At 38.4% G+C, this 20,242-nt stretch overlaps 3 protein-coding genes across 3 annotated transcripts; 1 reads left to right on the top strand and 2 right to left on the bottom strand.

Moving 5' to 3' along the window:
- Positions 1 to 1,336: 1,336 nt before the first annotated feature.
- LOC111576181 (small integral membrane protein 10-like protein 2A) lies at positions 1,337 to 4,925 on the bottom strand. The gene is made up of 2 exons (XM_023281745.3): positions 4,590 to 4,925; positions 1,337 to 2,045 (listed from the first exon to the last, which is right to left on the bottom strand). The coding sequence occupies exons 1-2, from the start codon at positions 4,767 to 4,769 to the stop codon at positions 2,025 to 2,027; spliced, it is 201 nt and encodes a 66-aa protein (XP_023137513.1). The 5' UTR covers positions 4,770 to 4,925; the 3' UTR covers positions 1,337 to 2,024.
- A 3,182-nt stretch (positions 4,926 to 8,107) lies between these two features.
- Positions 8,108 to 15,079, top strand: LOC111576185 (ras-related C3 botulinum toxin substrate 1-like). Its single transcript, XM_023281748.3, has 6 exons — positions 8,108 to 8,456; positions 9,520 to 9,591; positions 10,076 to 10,193; positions 10,413 to 10,475; positions 13,181 to 13,340; positions 13,432 to 15,079. The coding sequence occupies exons 1-6, from the start codon at positions 8,422 to 8,424 to the stop codon at positions 13,560 to 13,562; spliced, it is 579 nt and encodes a 192-aa protein (XP_023137516.1). The 5' UTR covers positions 8,108 to 8,421; the 3' UTR covers positions 13,563 to 15,079.
- Positions 15,080 to 15,684: 605 nt separating this feature from the next.
- On the bottom strand, positions 15,685 to 20,168 carry stk19 (serine/threonine kinase 19). The gene is made up of 7 exons (XM_023281724.3): positions 20,033 to 20,168; positions 18,677 to 18,772; positions 18,439 to 18,581; positions 18,110 to 18,345; positions 17,625 to 17,722; positions 17,392 to 17,539; positions 15,685 to 15,967 (listed from the first exon to the last, which is right to left on the bottom strand). Exons 2-7 carry the CDS (start codon positions 18,768 to 18,770, stop codon positions 15,922 to 15,924), a joined length of 765 nt encoding a protein of 254 aa, XP_023137492.2. The 5' UTR covers positions 18,771 to 18,772; positions 20,033 to 20,168; the 3' UTR covers positions 15,685 to 15,921.
- Between the last annotated feature and the right edge of the window lie 74 nt (positions 20,169 to 20,242).

Raw genomic sequence — 20,242 nt, 5'->3', positions numbered from 1 at the left:
CGTTTAACTGTGAAACATTTTATTCTACACTGTAGTGTTTAGGAATTTTTGCAGGTTTTTAGATTAAATTATGATGAATTTTTTGCAGGTTTGTAGGTTAAATTATGGTGAATTTTTGCAGGTTTGTAGGTTAAATTATGGTGAATTTTTGCAGGTTTTTAGGTTAAATTATGGTGAATTTTTGCAGATTTGTAGGTTAAATTATGGTGAATTTTTGCAGGTTTTTAGGTTAAATTATGGTGAATTTTTCCAGGTTTGTAGGTTAAATTATGGTGCATTTTTGCAGATTTGTAGGTTAAATTATGGTGAATTTTTGCAGATTTGTAGGTTAAATTATGGTGAATTTTTGCAGGTTTTTAGATTAAATTATAGTGAATTTTTGCAGGTTTGTAGGTGAAATTATGGTGAATTTTTGCAGATTTGTAGGTTAAATTATGGTGAATTTTTGCAGGCTTTTAGGTTAAATTATGGTGAATTTTTGCAGGTTTGTAGGTGAAATTATGGTGAATTTTTGAAGGTTTGTAGGTTAAATTATAGTGAATTTTTGCAGGTTTATAGGTTAGCTTATGGTGAATTTTTGCAGGTTTGTAGGTTAAATTATGGTGAATTTTTGCAGGTTTATGGATTAAATTATAGTGAATTTTTGCAGATTTGTAGGTTAAATTATGATGACTATTTTGCATGTATATTTTGCATCTTTTGACCTACAATTCTTCAGAAATGATGGTGAGCTTTTGCAGGTTTGCATTTAGCTGCACGTTAATCCTGCTTCTACACACTAGCTGGTATATTACAGTTTCGTTTCAGCTGTGATTCTCTGCAGCAGCTGCTTCTTTACGTCTGATGCATGGTTCAGTTTGAAGCTGCTGCTTCCCCCGTGTGGATCACAGATGATATTACAGCTCAGTCATGTAGCGCAGAGGTGTCCAACTCGTTTTAGTTCCACATTCAGACCAGTTGGTTTTGTTTCTCCTTATGTTTATATTTTTAAGTCACATTTTTCTACTTCTGTTTATATTTATATTTTGTATCGTTTATTCTGATTATTTCTGGTCACTATAAACTCTACTTTCATCTTCTGATAAAATTGTGATGTTGTTCTGGTTAAAAAATATATATTTTTTGACATATTGCACGTAATTTCTCTTATTTTTTTGTAGATTTTAGTGAAGGTTTTTTTTGCTTCTTTCTTCCTCTTCTTATATTTTTCACCTCATACATCGACACAAGACCTGTGATTAAAGAGGACTTGTGTGTATAAATGGAGGTAGAAATGTAAAAGTACTAGAACTGTAGTAAACCTCTTTGTTGCCACACTTACAGAAGAGGCTGAGAATTGTGATTTCATTGATTTATTTCCTCCAGAGTTCGATCATTCTCACTTTTGTGACTTCAAAGCTCCACAAACACATTATTTCACAGAAATCAAAACTTGAGACAAATGCGTCTAAAAAGAAAAAAAAAACTGTTTTCCAGGTAACATTTCTCACTAGCGTCACCTTCTTCCAGTGCCGCTGATATGCAGAAACACAACAGTGAGAGTGACGACGTCAACAGAGACATGCAGTGATTCCAGTTGCAGCTGTTCTACAACAAACCTCTGCTAAAAGACGGCGTACCTTCGACAGCTAAACCCGCTTCCAACAGAAAGTGTCCGAGCCACCAAAGAGACAGAAACATGCTTGTTTGTGATGTGCAGCGACAAGATTTCCTTTTTAAATTAAAGTGAAATGGATCCAGTTTTTGAGACAAACATGTCGGAGCAGTAACAATCTTCTATCGTCCAGAGAGAAGAGAAATCCTCCCAGATCAGTAACCTCCACCGTCAGAATCCCCCCGTCGCATTTCTGCAGACGTCGCCGTCCTTCACCTGCGAAGGCGCCGGGCTTCTGCGACGACAGAAACAATCAGCCGTGTCACTTTTCTCGCAGAATCAAGCGTCCTCTTGGTCCACATCGCTGCGACGTTCAGAGGTGGGAACAAGGCAGTGCTCGCTGTTCAGGGTTCAGTGTCTGGATGAAGACTCAGTGGATTTCAATGTGGACCTGGAAAGAGAAGAAGAGTCTGGATGAACAGATTATCCAGAAAAACCCCCAAACCACCCCATAGATAAGAAACTCAACAAAGCATCATCAGGACTGTGCAACATCCACTCTTTCCTCAGTGTTTGTCATTAATCTACAGCTTACTATTTGAAATACGCTGCCAAGAAAAAGTCTCACATGCTAATATTTCATTGGACGCCTTTAGCTCTGAGAACAACACACATTCACTGTGGCATCGTTTCAATAAGCTTCTGCAATGTCACAGCATTTATTTCTGTCCAGAGTTGCATTAATTTTCTACCAAGATCTTATATTGATGATGGGAGAGTCGGACAAAATCTTCTCCAGAACATCCCAAAGATTCTCAGTGGGGCTGAGGTCTGGACTCTGTGGAGGACAATCCATCTCATGCTCCCTGATCCATTCACAATGTGAGCCCCATGAAGAATTATCCAATGGAAGGATCTTACTTATTTACTTAGTTAAATCCAGGCGGTGACTTCTTTTTTTGGACAGGCAGTGTAGATCATGTTTCCTTGTTTGTTTGCCACAAACTTCAGTAAAAAAAACATCTTTTTTTTTAGGTGTTTTTTCACAGAAGAAACCAAATTAGCCACTAAAAAGAATCACAATTCATTATGCAGTTGCAATATCTGTTCAAATAACCACAATATTCTTCCATCTGCTCATTTTGACACATCTATTTACTCATTTTAATTATCAACAAAGACTCTGTCCAAATCAACCTTTTCTGACAATGTAAACTTTAGAAGTATTTGATTTAACAGGGCTCCAACTAATGATTCCTCCAACTGTTGATTATATTCTTGATTAATCAATTAGTAGCTTGATCTATAAAACATCACAAAATGGTGAAAAAAGCATTGATCAATTCCCAAGATGACAAATGTCCAGTTTTCTGTGTCATAAAGAAGGAAAGAAACCAGAAAATAATTACATCTAAGGAGCGGAATCAGGAGATTGAACTGAATAATCGATTATCAATAATTCTGATGATTAGTTAAATACCCGACAACAAATTGATTTACTGCTGCAGCTCGACTGATAGTTAAAAACTGTCAGTTAAATTGCAAATAATATGAGTAAACCCGAGTTTAAGTTGGAGCATCGGAGACAGATTAAGTGTCAATCAGCTTCTAAAAATATTTTAAAATGAAAACCTACGTTTAGATTTTGTCTTTGATTGTTTAAATCCTATTTAGCATCAGCTGATTATCGAATATTCAAAGTTCTTTAAGCTGAAATGGAGAAAAACAGCTGGTTTCTACTTTTTATTGTAACAGAAAAGTGGGATTGAATATTGTTGTTGTTTTTGTTTACTGTTGTCTGATATTTCACAAACCACCAATCAGAAAAGTTTTGGCAGATAAATCAATAAATAATATGTATTAATTTTCTATATAGATAACTAAATGAATATTTAGCCACTCCTAAAAATATTAGAAGCACCTCTCAGGTTAATGCATCACAAACTGAAGTTATCAGATGATGATATTCATGAATCAACACCTTAATTTCATCCATCCATCCATTATCTATACACTGCTTAATCCTCACTAGGGTCATGGGGGGGGGCTGGAGTCTATCCCAGCTGACTCAGGTGAAGGCAGGGGACACCCTAGACAGGTCACCAGTCTGTCACAGGGCTACATACAGAGACAAACAATCACTCACACATTCACACCTACGGGCACTTTAGAATGATCAATTAACCTCAGCATATTTTTGGACTGTGGGAGGAAGCCGGAGTACCCGGAGAAAACCCACGCATGCACAGGGAGAACATGCAAACTCAATGCAGAAAGATCCCGGGAAAGCCGGGACGCGAACCAGGGACCTTCTTGCTGCAAGGCGAAAGTGCAAACCACTACACCACTGTGCAGCCCACCTTAATTTCAATAAAAAGTAAAGTTTATAGTAGCATTAAATTGGTTTAAATGAGTATTTTCTGTGTATTTGGAGAGAATAAATCTCTTAAAACAACTCACAGTGAAGAAAACAAAACATCAGGTGTTGTTAAAGGACTAAAGGTTAGCGTTAGTTCTGATACAGATAAAAAACAATTCAATCATCCACCGTCCTGATTCCTCAAAGTGGAAATCTTCAGGTTTACATCTGCTAAGAAGGAGGACTTTCACTTAAAGATGTTGCATGATGAATAAATGTTTGTATTTATAACTAAAATTAATATTTAACCAGTTCTGAAAACATTAGAAGCACCTCTCAAGTTAATGTATCACAAACTGAAGTTATCAGACGATGATATTCGTGAATCAGCACATTTATTTTCATTTAATTTAAAATTTATCGTTGCATTAGTCTGCTCTAGTTTTAACCTTTGTGTTCAAAGGTTATTTTCCATGACGAGAAATGTTTAAAACAGGCGACATAAAACGACAACAACACTGAGGCCTTTAAATCAGCTGATGGCTTGTTGACATCAGCAGGTCGGTTCAGCTGAACCGGGATCAGCAGCTTTCCGTCTCCGGTTGAGCTGAACAGCAGGTGAGTTCCGGTAATTACCTGTAATCTGACGTTAAACATCATGGAGGCCACCAGGTAGATGTACGGGAATCTGATTCGCAGCCGCCATGCGAGATCAAAAAATATCAACAAAGTCCTCGTCAAGCCTTTGGAGAACACCCCGTACGTCCGGCCAGCGGAGCCCGAAAACCGGAGCACCAAGTAGGACAGGCTCGCCATAAAGGCCCGGCGGTTCTTCGGTTCACCGAGTCAGCTGGAGGAAACGGTGACACCTCATTTTTCTACCGTTGGCTCTGTTTTTTCCACATCGACTGTGTTGGCAGAGCTGCTCCACCCCGAAAGCTTCTCCGCCGACTCCTGTTATGGTCAACGGGCGGACAGATAACGCTGTGACACACGGAAGTAGACGGTCGTATGGAGCAATCGGCCCCGAGTTCCGACTCTCAGGAGGAATGCTCGTTTTAATAAAATAAAATAAAATAAAATAAAATAAATTAAATTAAATTAAATTAAATTAAATTAAATTAAATTAAATTAAATTAAATTAAATTAAGTTTAGTTTAGTTTAGTTTAGTTTAGTTTAGTTTAGTTTTGTTTTGTTTTATTTATTTTAATTTAATTTAATTTAATTTAATTTAATTTAATTCAATTTAATTTAATTTAATTCAATTCAATTCAATTCAATTTAATTTTATTTTATTTTATTTTATTTTATTTTATTTTATTTTAATTTTGTCTAAATTACACCATATATACACACAAAACTGAACTACACGTATCATCTACATAACCACAGAAAAACAAATAACAGTCAGCAAATAAACAAAAAGTGTATCAAAGGAGGACGATGTAGTTTTTATACAGCACAAATAAATATTTTAGATTTATATGTTTTACAAGTTTTAACAGTGTGTGTCTGTATGCTTGGACTTTTTTGTGAAAATTTCCAGCTAACAAACAAATAAAGTAAGACTTTATGCTATTTTTAATATATATTTATGAAATGTTAATGCTTCTTTGCAGTTTGATTTTGTGGCTGCTTGCTGAGAACGGGTTAAAAAACACACATTTTCTGGATACAGAGCTGGCATTTGGATAAATGAATTCTGGAGTCAAAAGTTTGGACACATCTTCTCATTAAATGGTTTTTACTTACTTATTTTATACATTGTAGATTAGTACTGAAGACATCAAAACTATAAAAGAATACATATGGAGTTATGTTGGAAACAAAAAACTGTTAATCTTCAGTGTTGATCAACAATGTAGAAAATAATGTAGAAAATAATACAAATAAATAAAAGACATTGAATGAGAAGGGGGCTGCACAGTGGCGTAGTGGTTAGCACTTTCGCCTTGCAGCGAGAAGGTCCCTGGTTCGCGTCCCGGCTTTCCCGGGATCTTTCTGCATGGAGTTTGCATGTTCTCCCTGTGCATGCGTGGGTTCTCTCCGGGTACTCCGGCTTCCTCCCACAGTCCAAAAATATGCTGAGGTTAATTGATTACTCTAAATTGCCCGTAGGTGTGAATGTGAGAGTGATTGTTTGTCTATATATGTAGCCCTGGGACAGACTGGCGACCTGTCTAGGGTGTCCCCTGCCTTCACCTGAGTCAGCTGGGATAGACTCCAGCCCCCCCATGACCCTAGTGAGGATTAAGCGGTGTATAGATAATGGATGGATGAATGAGAAGGTGCATGCAAACTTTTGACTGCATAAATGTTATGTGGATGCAAAATTTCACACTACTTTTTCACTAGTTGTGTCACTACTCATGTATATATTTTTATTACATTCAACACATCTTTATATATTTTATGTGCAATATTTCATTTTTATGTACATCTTAATGTAGACTTGTCCAGGCGTCTCCTGCCTTCGCCCTCAGTCAGCTGGGATAGACTCCAGCCCCTCTGAAACCCTGTTGAGGATGAAGCTGTGCAGATAATGGATGGATGGATGGACATCTTAATGTAATGTTAGATATTTCATTTTTTCACGTGCAATATTTCTTTATCATGTGAAACACTTCAGTTTTATTTGTAGGATTTCTTCATATTTTTGATTTCATGTGCAGTATTACTCAGAATCATTGCCAGTATTACCTTTCTGTTCTTGTCTTATTTTAGTTTACCTGTTGTTATTTTCAAAGATGTCTCGTACTTCTAGTTTGTTGCTTTTTTGCTAAGCACTACATTTCCTCATGTCAAGATTTATTTAATCTTATTATATCGTATTGTTCTCCACTGCAAAAAGTATCTGAGGCATGCGGATTTTCAATATAACAGTCCACTGATTAACAGGTTTATGTCTGCTACTCATACTGATTTTCACTTTTCAACAACACAAGGATTTTATATGTTGAATAAATAAGTAATAGTCCTTAACAAGAGTCTTCTGATTACATATGTTATGATGTAAGTAAAACTAGACTGAATTATTGATCATCTATAATATGTATATATATTTGTCAGATTGCCCATTGCTGAGGTTATCGTTAAATGTTTTTCTTTGTCGAATCAATAGTTCAAAACCCCAAATATACAGAAAATAAAATAGAGAAAAGCAGCATATCATCACATCTGAGGACCAGTGAATATTAGGCATTTTTTAAGTCACAAATGAAAAAATCACAGATTGAATATCAGTTTATAAGTTAACCAGCTGGTTAGTCTAATGTTACAGCATTTTTTTTAAAGAGCCTTTACTGTGTTGTTGAATCATCTTTTTTTCTGGAAACACAAAGAGAGATCAAATGGCACAGTCTTATTCTTTCCAACTCGTGTACTTGGATATAGTGCAGTATTCCAAAAAAAAAAAAGATATTTTTATCATCTTATGTAGAGCTCTTAACTATCTTAACTACCCTAACTATCCATGAAGCAATTCTCCAACACTTCTGCCCAAAGCAAGAGTTATAGTTTTCCTTAATACCATCTATTTATCCTAATTATACACCAAGGTAACATTTTTCTACAGATAAAGTACCAGTTGGTTGAATCCGCCGTCAAACTTCACACTTGTGTTCTAATGCTACATTGTGTTAGCTAATGGTGTTGAAAGGCTCACTGATGATTTTAGAAAACCCTTGTGCAGTTATGTTAGCACATGAATAAAAGTGTGAGTTTTCATGGAAAACATGGAATTGCCTGAGTGACCCCAAACTTTTGAACGGTCGTGTTTATGGAAAAATGTTACTGCCACCAGTTTAATGTGAGGTAACCAGCCAGATCTACCTGATTTCCTAAATCCTGGAAGGCAGATTCAGGGAATAAATCCCTCTTTTCCAACTTCCTTGTAATCAATAGGGATTGCCGAGCTGACGTCAGTTCCTCTCTCCGTGTCCCACCCTAAATAGGCCGACTTTTAAATATTTCATTATATGTTTTAACAGACCAAATTTAAAATTCCCTTTTTAAAAGAAATTAATTAATACTATATTTAACTGTGTCGTGTATTTAGATCAACCGGTGGCCGTCCAGCTGCTTGTTTTTCGGACGTTCCTGGAGTTTTTGTGGGCGGATCAGACTGGCGCACCGGATGCAGCATCTGCTGGTGGAAGCTAACTTCATTTTTTTCTTAGGGGTGGTGGCCGCTGTTTTGCTTCATAGTTCCCACAGATCAGCCCACGAAAGCATGGGAATGTCGCGAGGGAGTTTCTGAGAAAACTTGTGTTAAAGTGCGAGATAAGTTGCTGTAAGTCTCCCCACGGGCTTCTTCCACATCCCCGGAGCTCCGCCGCGACACCGAAGGCCGTTAGCGAGCCGCTGTCGGAACGTTTCTCCAGCGAGCAGCGCCGGACAAAGAAAAAAGACACTTGAGCTAACGTTAGCTGGCTCCCGGGCTAACAGCATTCCTCCAGCCGCGGCGCAATGCAGGCCATAAAGTGTGTTGTTGTCGGAGACGGGTAAGTTAACTTCATCCAGCTAGCTGCTAGTTTGAGTCCCAGCTTGTGTTTAACTTTAACGACGGAGTGAAGCTGGAAGGCTGTCAGCAGACGAGCTAACGGGGAAACATTTTGACACATTTTTCCCAGACGGGTGAAGTTAGCACCGGAGCTGTAACTACCTGTTCATTTTAGCGACGTGAATGTTATCATTTAGTCAACTAGTTGCTCTATAGGAAGAATTATTCGGCATTTGTTGTGTGAATTATCACTCATATAAGGCAGTATTACGTTAGAGCAAAGCTAGTGTGGAGGTGGCTGGCTAATCTTTCACTTATCTCGTTTTTTTTTTTTTTTTTTACTGTTTTCTTCACACTTGGCTGAGTCAGACATCACAGGACAGAGCCTCCTAACCGCACTTTTAATTAGAGTTGGGCAACAAACCCTTAACAACTGAGATATTTAAAGAGCCAGAGCTTCTGGGTTGGCTGCTGTGTGGATCCAGATCATTTAAAGTTAACTGTGAATTTGCGGGTTTAACTGCAGCTGTGAGGATTAACACTTGAGCCGAGGCTGACACTCAGATGTGTAACAATACGTGGGAGGTAAACACTCATAACATCTTATCCTGGGTGTGGTGGATACCACAGCAGCACAGTCATTCATAGGCCTGAGAATGGGTCAAACCTTTTATTTTCAGTTTACACTAAAGGGAACCTTGAAGCAGACAGAGTTCATGTAAAAGGGAACCTCTGAAGTTTCAGATATGGCAGATAACCCTTTTCTAGCGTTCTTGCATGTATGTCTTGCAAAAACAAAACCCAGTCTGCACCGCACAAACCTGTTCTATGAGATCAGATAATTTGACAGGGTTTGATTTCACCTGACTGGAACTGGAATGACCGTGATTGAACTTTTACCAATGTCTTTCTATGCCAGTAAGCTGAATGTTTACATATACAGGGCATTTTTTAACATTAATAACTGATGCTAACTTGCCCCTGATGTACTGGTTAGGACTTCAGCCTGAATGTACGACAGAAAAAGCCGCATAAACACTGAACAAATCTCTTCTTCCTTCCAGAGCTGTGGGTAAGACCTGTCTGCTCATCAGCTACACCACCAATGCCTTCCCTGGAGAGTACATCCCCACAGTGTGAGTATCTGAGACTGCAGTGCAGAGTGTATTTATTTATTTATGTAAGTCAAGCAGTCCATCACTGGTCTCCACCCTTGTTTTCTACACAGTCACTGCATGATTGTTACAGTGACAGTTCGTTCTCCGGCTGCTTTTTCACAGGAATATTTTTGATGGTTTGCAAGAAAACATACAGTGGCTGCTCTGAACTGTAAATAAGAATCAGGGAAATGGAAACATTGGAGGAAGTTATGTGAAAAAACTTGCACCTTATCTGATTCTGGACCAGCTGTATTGATTTTGTCACTGCCACTGTGGCATGGACCGGCTCAGCAGGCAGTTGCTGAACAAGATTTTGGTCCAGCTGCATCTGACAGGGGATGATTCATTTTCAACAGAGAACCAAAGAGGCAAAAAGGCACAGGAGATCATTTAAGAAATTGATTTCCTCTTCAGATATCAGTACATCTTTGGCTCATTTACATGTCATCGATTCTTTCAGGTTCGACAACTACTCCGCCAATGTTATGGTGGACGGGAAGCCGGTGAACCTGGGCCTTTGGGATACAGCAGGACAAGAAGACTATGACAGACTCCGCCCACTTTCCTACCCACAGACGGTACCAGAAAAAAGCAGACACACAATACTGTATTATGTTTTGCTTATTATTCCCCTTATGTAATCATTTTGGAAAGTTTGGGTTACGAGAATGAACAAGGAAGTTAAAAGGAAAGAAAACACCACACCTTTGTGAATGCGGAACTTTTTTCCTTCTAATGTTTCTAACAGGAGATGACTGCGATGGGCTCTGATTGCTTTGTTTTCTTTCTCTCACCAGGATGTGTTTCTCATCTGCTTTTCGCTTGTGAGTCCTGCCTCGTTCGAAAACGTCCGTGCCAAGGTGAGTCTTAAAGGGAAAGAGTGGAGGCTGGAAAGGCATCTGTGTTGATCAGTCCCAGCCAAGCTTCAATTAGCCTTTCTACATAACTCTAAAACCAGTTAGTTGAGATGGAAACCAAATCTAAAAAACCACGTAACCCATAGACTCACAGGAAAAATCATGCAGTTTTGTTTTCCGAAGGATGTGATTGAAAGTCGAGATGCAACTAACAATTATTGTCGATTAATCTTCAGATTATCTTCTTAATTGACTTATGATAAAGGGAAAGAAAAGCAACACATCCTTACAGTGGAGAATGTTTGGTATTTCTGCTTGATAAATGTTCAAATTTACTATAAAATGAGTTGTTATAAACACAGTGTGAAGTATTGTTTCCTACAATATTTACACAGGAGAAAACTAGTTGCACAGTTTGACCACATATAAACCAGATCTGGTCCCAGTTGCACAGTAATACACAATATTATATAGTATATCATGTTGAGTCTTCCCTTTAATATTTATAAGAGCTAGCTGCACTTTTATAATAAAGAATATTCTAGAGCCTTGACCTTAATGTTTAAACAAGTCAATACCTATCTTATTTCTTCGTTAAAAAGCTCTTTGGGTCGACGTCTGATGTTTTAGTTGCGATAAATAAATAAAAGTGACTTGACTTATTGAACCAAATTATTTTAATCCACTCTTCAGAGCCCTCAGGGTAACATGAGATGACTTTGTGAACAAGTTTTTAGTGACTCACTGAGAAAACTGTAACTGAAAAGTGTTAGTGTAATTATTTGCACTCTTAATAGCTTTAAAGATTAGTGTTAATTAACAAATGAGCACAATGGCAGTTATCTATTATTTTCTAATACTGAACACCCTATTAGGATATGTTTAAGTGTTGCGTCAAACTCAGCTTTGATTTAATAATTACTTCCTTATATTTTGCAATTACCAAATGACTTTATGGGAGTTACAACTTCTGCTGCTTGTAGTGAACAGCGGTGGTTGGTAACTAGTTCAGTTTTACAGCATCAACAGCAAAGTCGTGACTCAAACAAGAGTCTCTAAGTGACAGGAGCCTCGTAGCTCTTCACAGTAACAAGCTGAAGCCGTTTCTTGAGCCTCATTCTCCTTTAAATGTGAAGAAAATTCTGCTTTGCGGCTCTACAGCAGCAATAATCAATATTTTTTTCATATTAACTGTGAGTCATGTGATCACTTGCATGGTGAGGGAGTTTCTCTTGGCGATAAAACCCACAAGAAATTATTATCTGGCCCTGCACTTCCCCTCAGCTCGATGAAACAACGGTTTGTTTTGACTTTCAAGACCACAACTTTACTGGAATGGTTCACTCTGGCTGCTCCTAGTGTCATCTTCAGACTAAACCAACTGAACATTACCGGGTCAGAACCAGAACAGCAGGTCCACTCAGGAGGTTATGAAAACCAAAAGCCTAAGCTAAAAAGAGAATATTAAACTTTAAGTGGAAACAACCATGATTCACATTACTCTGTTGTTGTTGTATAAATGGATCACTTTGCTGACAAATCAGGGCTCCAGACTGCAATGTTTTGAGTGTGTCGGAGCTGAAATTTGAACTGTTTGCATTCGTACAAGTGAATGATGATCATTAAGCTGTATTGGTGTCACTCTATTACTTTTATAACTTCTGTGACTCTGTCAGTCTGTCCCTGCCTGGTCTGTTAAACAAACTGTTCAGTTGGTGTTTGTTAGAAAGATAAAATGATCTGTAGCTGATTATTTAAAAAGAAAATGAGGGATGAGGAGGCGGACAGAGAGAGGTCCCACAGATACCTGGCATTAAAATACTAAACCATGAAGGAAAAAAAGCAATTAATTCACTAAGATAGAAGTAGGGCCGCAAAATTGCATGAACATTAAGCACAATAATGATTTTAGCTTCACATAATTACATGCAATAAACATCAAGCAATAATCCAGATGCTAGAATAAAATTAATAATAAAAAAATGATTAACAAATGATAAAAAATATCTATTGGCAGCAACGTGCAGCAGTGAGATTAAACAACAGAATTGTTGAAGAACAACCAATAAAACGAGGCTCAGACAGGAATGTGTCAACTGACCTGTTCTCCTTTTACAGTGAAAACATCATGAGGAAATACAAGGCTTCCCAGGAGTATCCATTGGAGGTTATAACATAAATATCAAACATTATGCAGATGGCACAGTGCTAATAGCGAACAGTGAAGAAAACTTGCAAACCAGAGTTTCCACAATTAACACAGAGAGCCAAAAACTTGGTCTGTCTTTAAACAAAAAGAAAACAGAAGTAATGGTAACTTCAAAGAAAAATATCATCCCAACCTGTAACATAGAATTAGGTTTCATCATTTCAAATATCATGGTTCATGGATGACATCAGACGGGAGGTGTGAAACTGATATCAGATGTAGAGCAGCAATGGCAAGAACCGTGTTTTTGAAAATGAAAAATATACTGACAGTATTGAAAATTTTATCCAAATTTGTTGAGTAATGTTGCTAACAGACAGACAAACCAACAGCAATCGTCACAGAACTCCTCTGAGGCTCTATCTCCTTGGCAGAGTAATAATGGAAACAGTTACTAGTTTATGCCCTATGATTGCCAGCACTTAATTAACAGCACATCCAAGATACCACAGACATATTTACTAATTTCTATCCCGTCTTGTCTGTTGTTTCTGTGCAGTGGTACCCTGAGGTGAGACACCACTGTCCCAACACTCCCATTATCCTTGTGGGCACCAAGCTGGATCTGAGAGATGACAAGGACACCATGGAGAAACTGAAGGAGAAGAAGCTCTCTCCCATCACCTATCCCCAAGGACTGGCCATGGCCAAAGAGATTGGTAACAACTTCAGGCTTTTCTCAGGCTAAAATCGAGACTTTAAGAGAGAAAAATTTCTAGAAATAACCCCGTCTCTGCATGCTTCCCTCAGGTTCCGTCAAGTACCTGGAGTGCTCAGCCCTGACTCAGCGTGGCCTTAAAACTGTGTTCGACGAGGCCATCCGGGCCGTCCTGTGCCCTCCACCCGTCAAGAAGAACCGGAGGAAGTGCAGCCTCCTCTAAGATTGCCTCCACTGGAACAGCTACAGGTGGTGAGGGTGGCTAGAGATACAGGAGAAACACACCAGTATACACACAAAAACCATGTACTTCAGATTCTGTCCTTCCATAAGTGTAGCTACAACAGTTCTACCAACCGTTTCCATGAAAAATTCAGCCTAGAGTCAGATTTAGGAGAAGGGGTTGGACTATTAGAGACCCTAGTTCTTTCCTAACCATGTATACTGTATAGACAGGACTATGAATTTCTTGAGGCCTTCTAAAATGGATTGGATGTTTTGTAAAACGGACCGTGGAATGTCTTCAATTTATTCTTCCACTGGTTGTCCACCTTTTTTTGTTTACAGTCCTAGTTGTTTGTTTTGAGTGGAAGAAAAATTTTGCCAAATACATCCTGCACAAACGCTGTATTTTAGCCGAAAAGAAAAACCTTTTGTTCATTTGTCTCGAACCTTCAAAACACAGCCGACAGTTTGCTGTTGAGACCTGCTGTTCGTTCAGCTCCCAGATCGACGGCATTCTCACGTCCCAAGTTCACGTTCTCTTTGCGACGGCAGTTGTGTCATCGCGCTGTCCGCAAGGAGCTCGAAGTAACCATCTGTGAAGTTCTTATTGCCTCGAATGACTGTTCATGTACCATAACCTCTTTGCCAGTAGTCAGTTTTCAGTCCCAGTACGATTCATGTTCATTGATTCTCACGGATCGAATGACGCCTGAAAGATACTGAAAATCCAGACTGGAAGAAGGTCTGCAGACACCAACAGTGCTATTAACCCCCTGAAAAATCTAAAAGTGTTTTATGCATTTGGCTCCAATTGGACCCGTCACGTTTTATGGTATTTTTCTTTCCCCCAGAAGTGTGTCGACTGTAAAAGCTGCCCAGGAGTGCAAATCTGAAAACTTGATGACAAATGGGATCAGAAATGTTGAGGTGTTTTGGTGATGGGGAACAAGAGCACCTTTAATGCTCTGTGGGCATTTATCAGAAACCTTTTTGTGCAGCACATTTTACTTTCTTTAGCATCACTACTGGCTGAGCAGTGTCACTAAGAAGAGCATCTATGCCTGCTAATAACAGTAACAAAGCTACTGTCGGTTATGGTGTAGTAAACCGTGTACTCATCTTTTTGTTATAATCGTGATTTGACTATTTTGTATCTTTCTTCACAGAAGTTACACTCACTCACTGTATTGTTAAACTAACACTATGAATATCCTTTTGTTTATTACCTCTACAGTTAACGCTACCTTAATCTCCCTACAAGCCTAGCTTTTTGTAATTAATGCTGACAGCATGTATGTGCATCATATACTGAAAACTTAAGATTAGAATTGCTACAGTTATATTTTTTGCCTATTTACAAAATGTATTTGAACTACTAGATCAGGGGTTAAGTTCATCGGTATTGTACTCAGACATCAAGCTGTGCTTTAATTCAAGCCAATGTTGTGACTCTTTAGTTTTATGGATAAAAGCTATTGTCACTTTTTGAAAGCCAATAAATTCCTGTAAAACAGATGTGATTTCTGCGTGTTTGTCACACAATACAACCGTTTTTCCTTTAAAGCAACACAAAGAATACCAAAATGTTATTGAATCGCCAGAATGCAGAAAGCCCAAGTTTTGCTCTGGAAAACAGATGCCAAGGTAATTTAAATAAAATTTATTTACAGACTCTTGTCACATTCTGAGCAGGTGAAATGTTTTTTTTTTAAAACCAGTTTTCCAGTTAGTGCCTTGTCAGTCTCGATTACAGTCAGAAGAAGAGACAAAACATGCAGTGAGCACAAGAACAGACATTAAAAAAAAAATGAAATTCGTGAAGACATTTCAGTAACTATTCTGTCAAGCTTCTGTCCATCTTTGCAGAATTAAATGTGACAAGACCACTTTTCCATTACCATAGAAATGATTAATTCTATTGATTCAACAGATTAGAGCTGTGTATTAGATTTATTAGGCCATGGAACCTGAGGAAATATTTACACATCTGATTCAGATGGAAAATTTCAATACCAGAAATATAAAACTGCAGCTTTTTTGACACTTGTGAGGCTGTGTCTGTTATTTGGCATCCATAAATTCTGTCTACATCAGTAATATGTGTCATTTAAAGGGGGAAAAACATTTCAAATCATCTTTATTACAAGATAAATCAAAACCTCACGAGGTCATGTCAACAAAATCGACGATTCATCAACCCACAAGGGTTGGTAATACATTTGGCAAACAATGTCTGAAACCTTAAATTAATCCAGTCGGACCTCATTCAAACACTGGTGTACAGTCTTTTTTTCTTGTCGTTTGTATTTCTTGTCCTCATCCATTCACTGGCTGATGACTAGCAGCCTTGTAGCAGCTCATGAATCCACAAATCGCAGTAATGTGCCCGAAGTTGTCGGTATGCTGGAAGGAAAAAACAAATGAGACGCATTCAGTGAAATCAAAGCACAGAATTCCTCAGTATTCACAAAACTGGTCAGCGTCATTGATGGATATTAGAGGAGATTGATTGTGTTCATTTTGTTGTCTTTTCATTAGATCAGTGTTTTCTTTTTATCAAACAACTCAGTAAGGATTGTTAAGGATGTTTCTACCTTTACATGTTTCGACAGCATCTCAGTCTTACTCAGAAACATCTCCCGACTTGTTGATGACGTGTCATTTATCAAGTGACCGACCTGATGGATCTGTCAGAATCAATATATATACTTACTATTCAAAAGTTTGAGATCACCCAGACAATTATCATATCATTCTACCAGCTTCATCACTTCATGTTTTGCAGCTCAAGAATGGCTTTATGGTTTATTTAGGTGTGCTTGTTTCTTACCGAGGCCACAGAAACTCACTCACTTTATTAAATCAGTTCCAAACAAACTCGAAGTTGTGTGTCGGCTCAGCAGCACCTTTTTATTCATTCCAGTCACAGATTTCCTTCTAAAAGATTGAAAATAACTGACCATCCGGGGAGTTTTGTTGTTTAAAAGTGAAGAAAAGCAACATTTTTAGGTGATACCCTTTGATGGTCTCGCTTCTTCAAACAAGAAGCATCATAAGAAGTGTTGTTGCATGAATTCACTGTATACATTACTGTTCAAAAGTTTGGGGTCATCCAGACAATTCCATGTTTTCCATGAAAACTCACACTTTTATTAATGTGCTAACATAACTGCACAAGGGTTTTCTAATCATCAATGAGCCTTTCAACACCATTAGCTAACACAATGTAGCATTAGAACACAGGAGTGATGGTTGCTGGAAATGTTCCTCTGTGCCTCTATGGAGATATTCCATTAAAAATCAGCTGTTTCCAGCTACAATAGTCATTTACCACATTAACAATGTCTACACTGGATTTATCATTCATTTAATGTTATCTTCATTGAGAAAAAATGCTTTTCTTTCAAAAATAAGGACATTTCTAAGTGACCCCAAACTTTTCAACGGTAATGTACATTGATATTTATATCAAGAAGGTGGATAAAAGAGGTCACTGAGATCAGGAAGTGGGCCAACGATTCCATGAACTAGGGGGCCTACACCCTCTAACACCTGGGATTCCATCCTCCAGATACCATCGGACGGCGGGGGGCGTGGACCGACCTGACAGATTCTGACAGATCTATCAGACCGGTCACCTGATAAAAGACACGTCATCAACGCAGTCAAAACACATAAAGGTAAAAACATCCGTAACAATCCTTACTAAGTTGTCAGATAAAAAAAAAAAAAAAAAGCGCTAACCTGATATTAGATTTTAACCAATCGTATTTGCATTTTATCCATTTCTGAGTAGGAGCTACAGCAGGATTACAGACTATTATTACCTCTGTACCAGCTCTGCACCAACTATGTCATGGATGTGGTACTTCATGTGGAATTTAACTTGTGAAGTTGTCGGCCGCTCCTCGATATCCGCCTTCATGACTTCACTGTATTTGGACTTCTTCACCATGCCGAGCACGGCTTTACGGCCTGACCAGAGACACGGTTAGAAACCAACAGTCCAGCAGTTACTAAAAACATGAGAAATGAACGTGACATGCTTGAAAACACTAACCTTGTATAAAGTACTTTGTGAATTTGCCAGAGTTGGGAATAGAAAGCCACCAGCTGCCTGCATCCCTCACCGTCAGGACGCCCGACTTCACCAGCTGCCTGGGCGGAGGGAAAACAAAGCACATGCTGACCTTTCAAAACCACCGAGGCAAGGTTAAGGTTTCAGAATTTAGCTGTAAAGTTTAAAAAAGGCATTTATTAACTTCTGTTAAACCTTTAAACTAAAGTTATCTGTGTTTTCCCGCTGAACATTAACCCTAAGTTAGAAATTGTGGAGATCTTGTGAATAATTTTATACACATTTCCCCAAAATTCACTTAAACAGCAGCAGCCGTTGGAATGTTTGATTAGTCTGAGTCGTGTTTTAGTTTCAAGTTAACAATCTTTCCTTAATGATTCATTTTGAAAGGAATCTGATTTTTTTCTGCACTATTACACAAGAATTAAACATAAAAGTGTGCGACAGGTGGTAGTTCTCTTTCATACGTTATCTCAGAGTCTGTGAAGAGAAACTCCTTCAGCATCTTGTCTTTGCTGAAGCTCAGATCGGTGCAGGAGGAAACGGCTTTCTCCAAGAACTTCTCCACTGCTGCTCGCGTCACTTTGCCCTCCTCTCCGGCCAGAACTTTGGCCTTGTAGTCCGAAGCGAAAACCAGCCCGAAAGCATCCGAATCAAAGCCGAGCTGGAACATCAGCAGTTCTCCTTGTTCTCGCAATTTACTCTGCGTAGCACAAAGATGGCACTGGGTTGTATTTCGCACTTAGATCCACAGGAATGTTCAGTTAAACATACAACATTACAACAGCCACCTTACCACCTCCTTGTCCACCAGAGTCTTGTCGTGGTGAATGCTGTACAGTTGGTGCTTCAGCACAATTTGAGGTAGGGTGTCGTTGAAGAGCTTTCTGGGAAACAGAGTCCTGAGGTACTCCAGGGTGGATTTAATGTCAGTTGGGCCTTTGAGGTGAAGAAATTGATGCAAATGTGAATTTTACATCATTTAAGGAGTTCTACATAAAAGTGTAATGAGCTTCTTTAGGAGCTGAACCTACCGTCTCCGTCATCGTCAGCTCCAAACTTTTCTGTGCCATTTCTTCTTTTCTTCACCTTGAAAGTGTCTGAAATCAGAGCCCGTTTCCTGTTCATACCTGGAGGAGAATTATGGAGGGGAAATCATGACTTGCAAAGTGAACCTGTTCATCCAGACAGCTGACTGTCTGCCAAAACTGATTGTGTGCTTCTCACTAAAGCTGCAAGGACCAGTTTAGATACGCTTCCAGCTGCTTTTATCTGGAACAAATGTGAAAATACACCTAAGTTTATGTCTGCAGAAAGAGCAAATGTATGTCTTTATAAAAATGTATTGTTTCTTGTGATCCAAAAAAAGTTTGCAGTTTAATGCATAATTAGGATATTTATGATAATTTTAGTCAATGCTATGGTGTCGTTTCCAATTTTAGGTTATGCGTGTTTGGTATTTCTAGCATCCTTGTTTATTTTTATTTACTTGATTCATTTATTTCAGACATACCACAGTGTCATGAAGGCAAAAGAGAAAATCAATACACAATACCAAAAAACAAAATAATCAATCCAGAACCAAAAATAATGTCTGAAATGAGTAGGATGAAGTTTTAGTTCCTACCTGCTACATATGTCTCATATCTGACTGTTTCCTGTTATATCTCTTTAGAAACTCCAGAAAATATTTACTTATCCACGTTATTATATTTTCCAAGCAGTCGTTTTTGGTATTCTCCTTTAAATTGTTTTGTAGTTGTACTCATTTTGATCATTTAGATTGTATTGAACATGATTTACACATGGGTTCTCTTTTTTGCAATTGCCAAATGAGCTATAATCTTTGAAATATAATCCTCATGAATGAATTAACAACATTTCAGTCACGATGTAGGGGCTGCAATTACTATTTCTAAGTGGAAAACCACATTTTATGAGTTGAATTGGTCCTTTACTGCTATTTCAACCTGTGAAAATGACAGAATTGTTGAACATCAAGGGCATAAATCAGGTAAAATACTGCAGAGACATGATGATAATTACAACAGACATCACTTGTGGATATTTATAATATATATGAACTGGGCAGACAATCACTTGTACTTTATTGTTGACACAATGAACACAGCAGATTTTTATCTAGCTGATAATTATAAATAAGCACCAAACTACATCCCTTCTGCTGCTATATTCTGTTGGACGGATTTATTAACTTGCAGTTGCTTATGATTTGCACCGTTTTTATTCACTTTTAATTCAAACAGTCTCGATCTTTGTGGACACACGGTTCGTCTCACCGGTCTGTCAGCTGAGGTTCTGAGGTGGCTAAGCTAACGCAGCTAGCCGGCAGTGTTCAGCCGTTTGCCCGAGCTGTTTGCTGCTCTTACCTGCTAATTAAAGGCAGAAAAATGAATTTCCACATTACATTGGTCCCACCCAGCTCCTCTCCGTCTTCACGGCTCCAAAGATGAGCGTTTAACGTCTCCTTTAGTCGGTTAGCCACAGATTATTCAGAGGAAATGACGCGAGTTCCACCGAGCGGATTGGATGAGAACTATACCCGGAAGTAGCGTCAAGTTTGTTGTTAGCATGTGATG

The sequence above is a fragment of the Amphiprion ocellaris genome, chromosome 19 (assembly GCF_022539595.1).
Source record: "Amphiprion ocellaris isolate individual 3 ecotype Okinawa chromosome 19, ASM2253959v1, whole genome shotgun sequence".
Classification (NCBI taxonomy): domain Eukaryota; kingdom Metazoa; phylum Chordata; class Actinopteri; family Pomacentridae; genus Amphiprion; species Amphiprion ocellaris.
Note: the sequence above shows the minus strand (reverse complement) of the source record. Positions and strands in the feature narration are given on the sequence as shown.

Coding starts and splice junctions, on each gene's coding strand:
- LOC111576185 (XM_023281748.3), top strand. CDS start 8,422: ATGCAGGCCATAAAGTGTGTTGTTGTCGGAGACGG. Junction 8,457..9,519: donor TGTGTTGTTGTCGGAGACGG/GTAAGTTAACTT, acceptor TCTTCCTTCCAG/AGCTGTGGGTAAGACCTGTC. Junction 13,341..13,431: donor GGCCATGGCCAAAGAGATTG/GTAACAACTTCA, acceptor TGCTTCCCTCAG/GTTCCGTCAAGTACCTGGAG.
- stk19 (XM_023281724.3), bottom strand. CDS start 18,770: ATGAACAGGAAACGGGCTCTGATTTCAGACACTTTCAAGGTGAAGAAA. Junction 17,723..18,109: donor TTCACAGACTCTGAGATAAC/GTATGAAAGAGA, acceptor CCCTCCGCCCAG/GCAGCTGGTGAAGTCGGGCG. Junction 17,540..17,624: donor CACAAAGTACTTTATACAAG/GTTAGTGTTTTC, acceptor GTCTCTGGTCAG/GCCGTAAAGCCGTGCTCGGC.
- LOC111576181 (XM_023281745.3), bottom strand. CDS start 4,769: ATGGCGAGCCTGTCCTACTTGGTGCTCCGGTTTTCGGGCTCCGCTGGC. Junction 2,046..4,589: donor TGTTTAACGTCAGATTACAG/GTAATTACCGGA, acceptor TTCTCTTTCCAG/GTCCACATTGAAATCCACTG.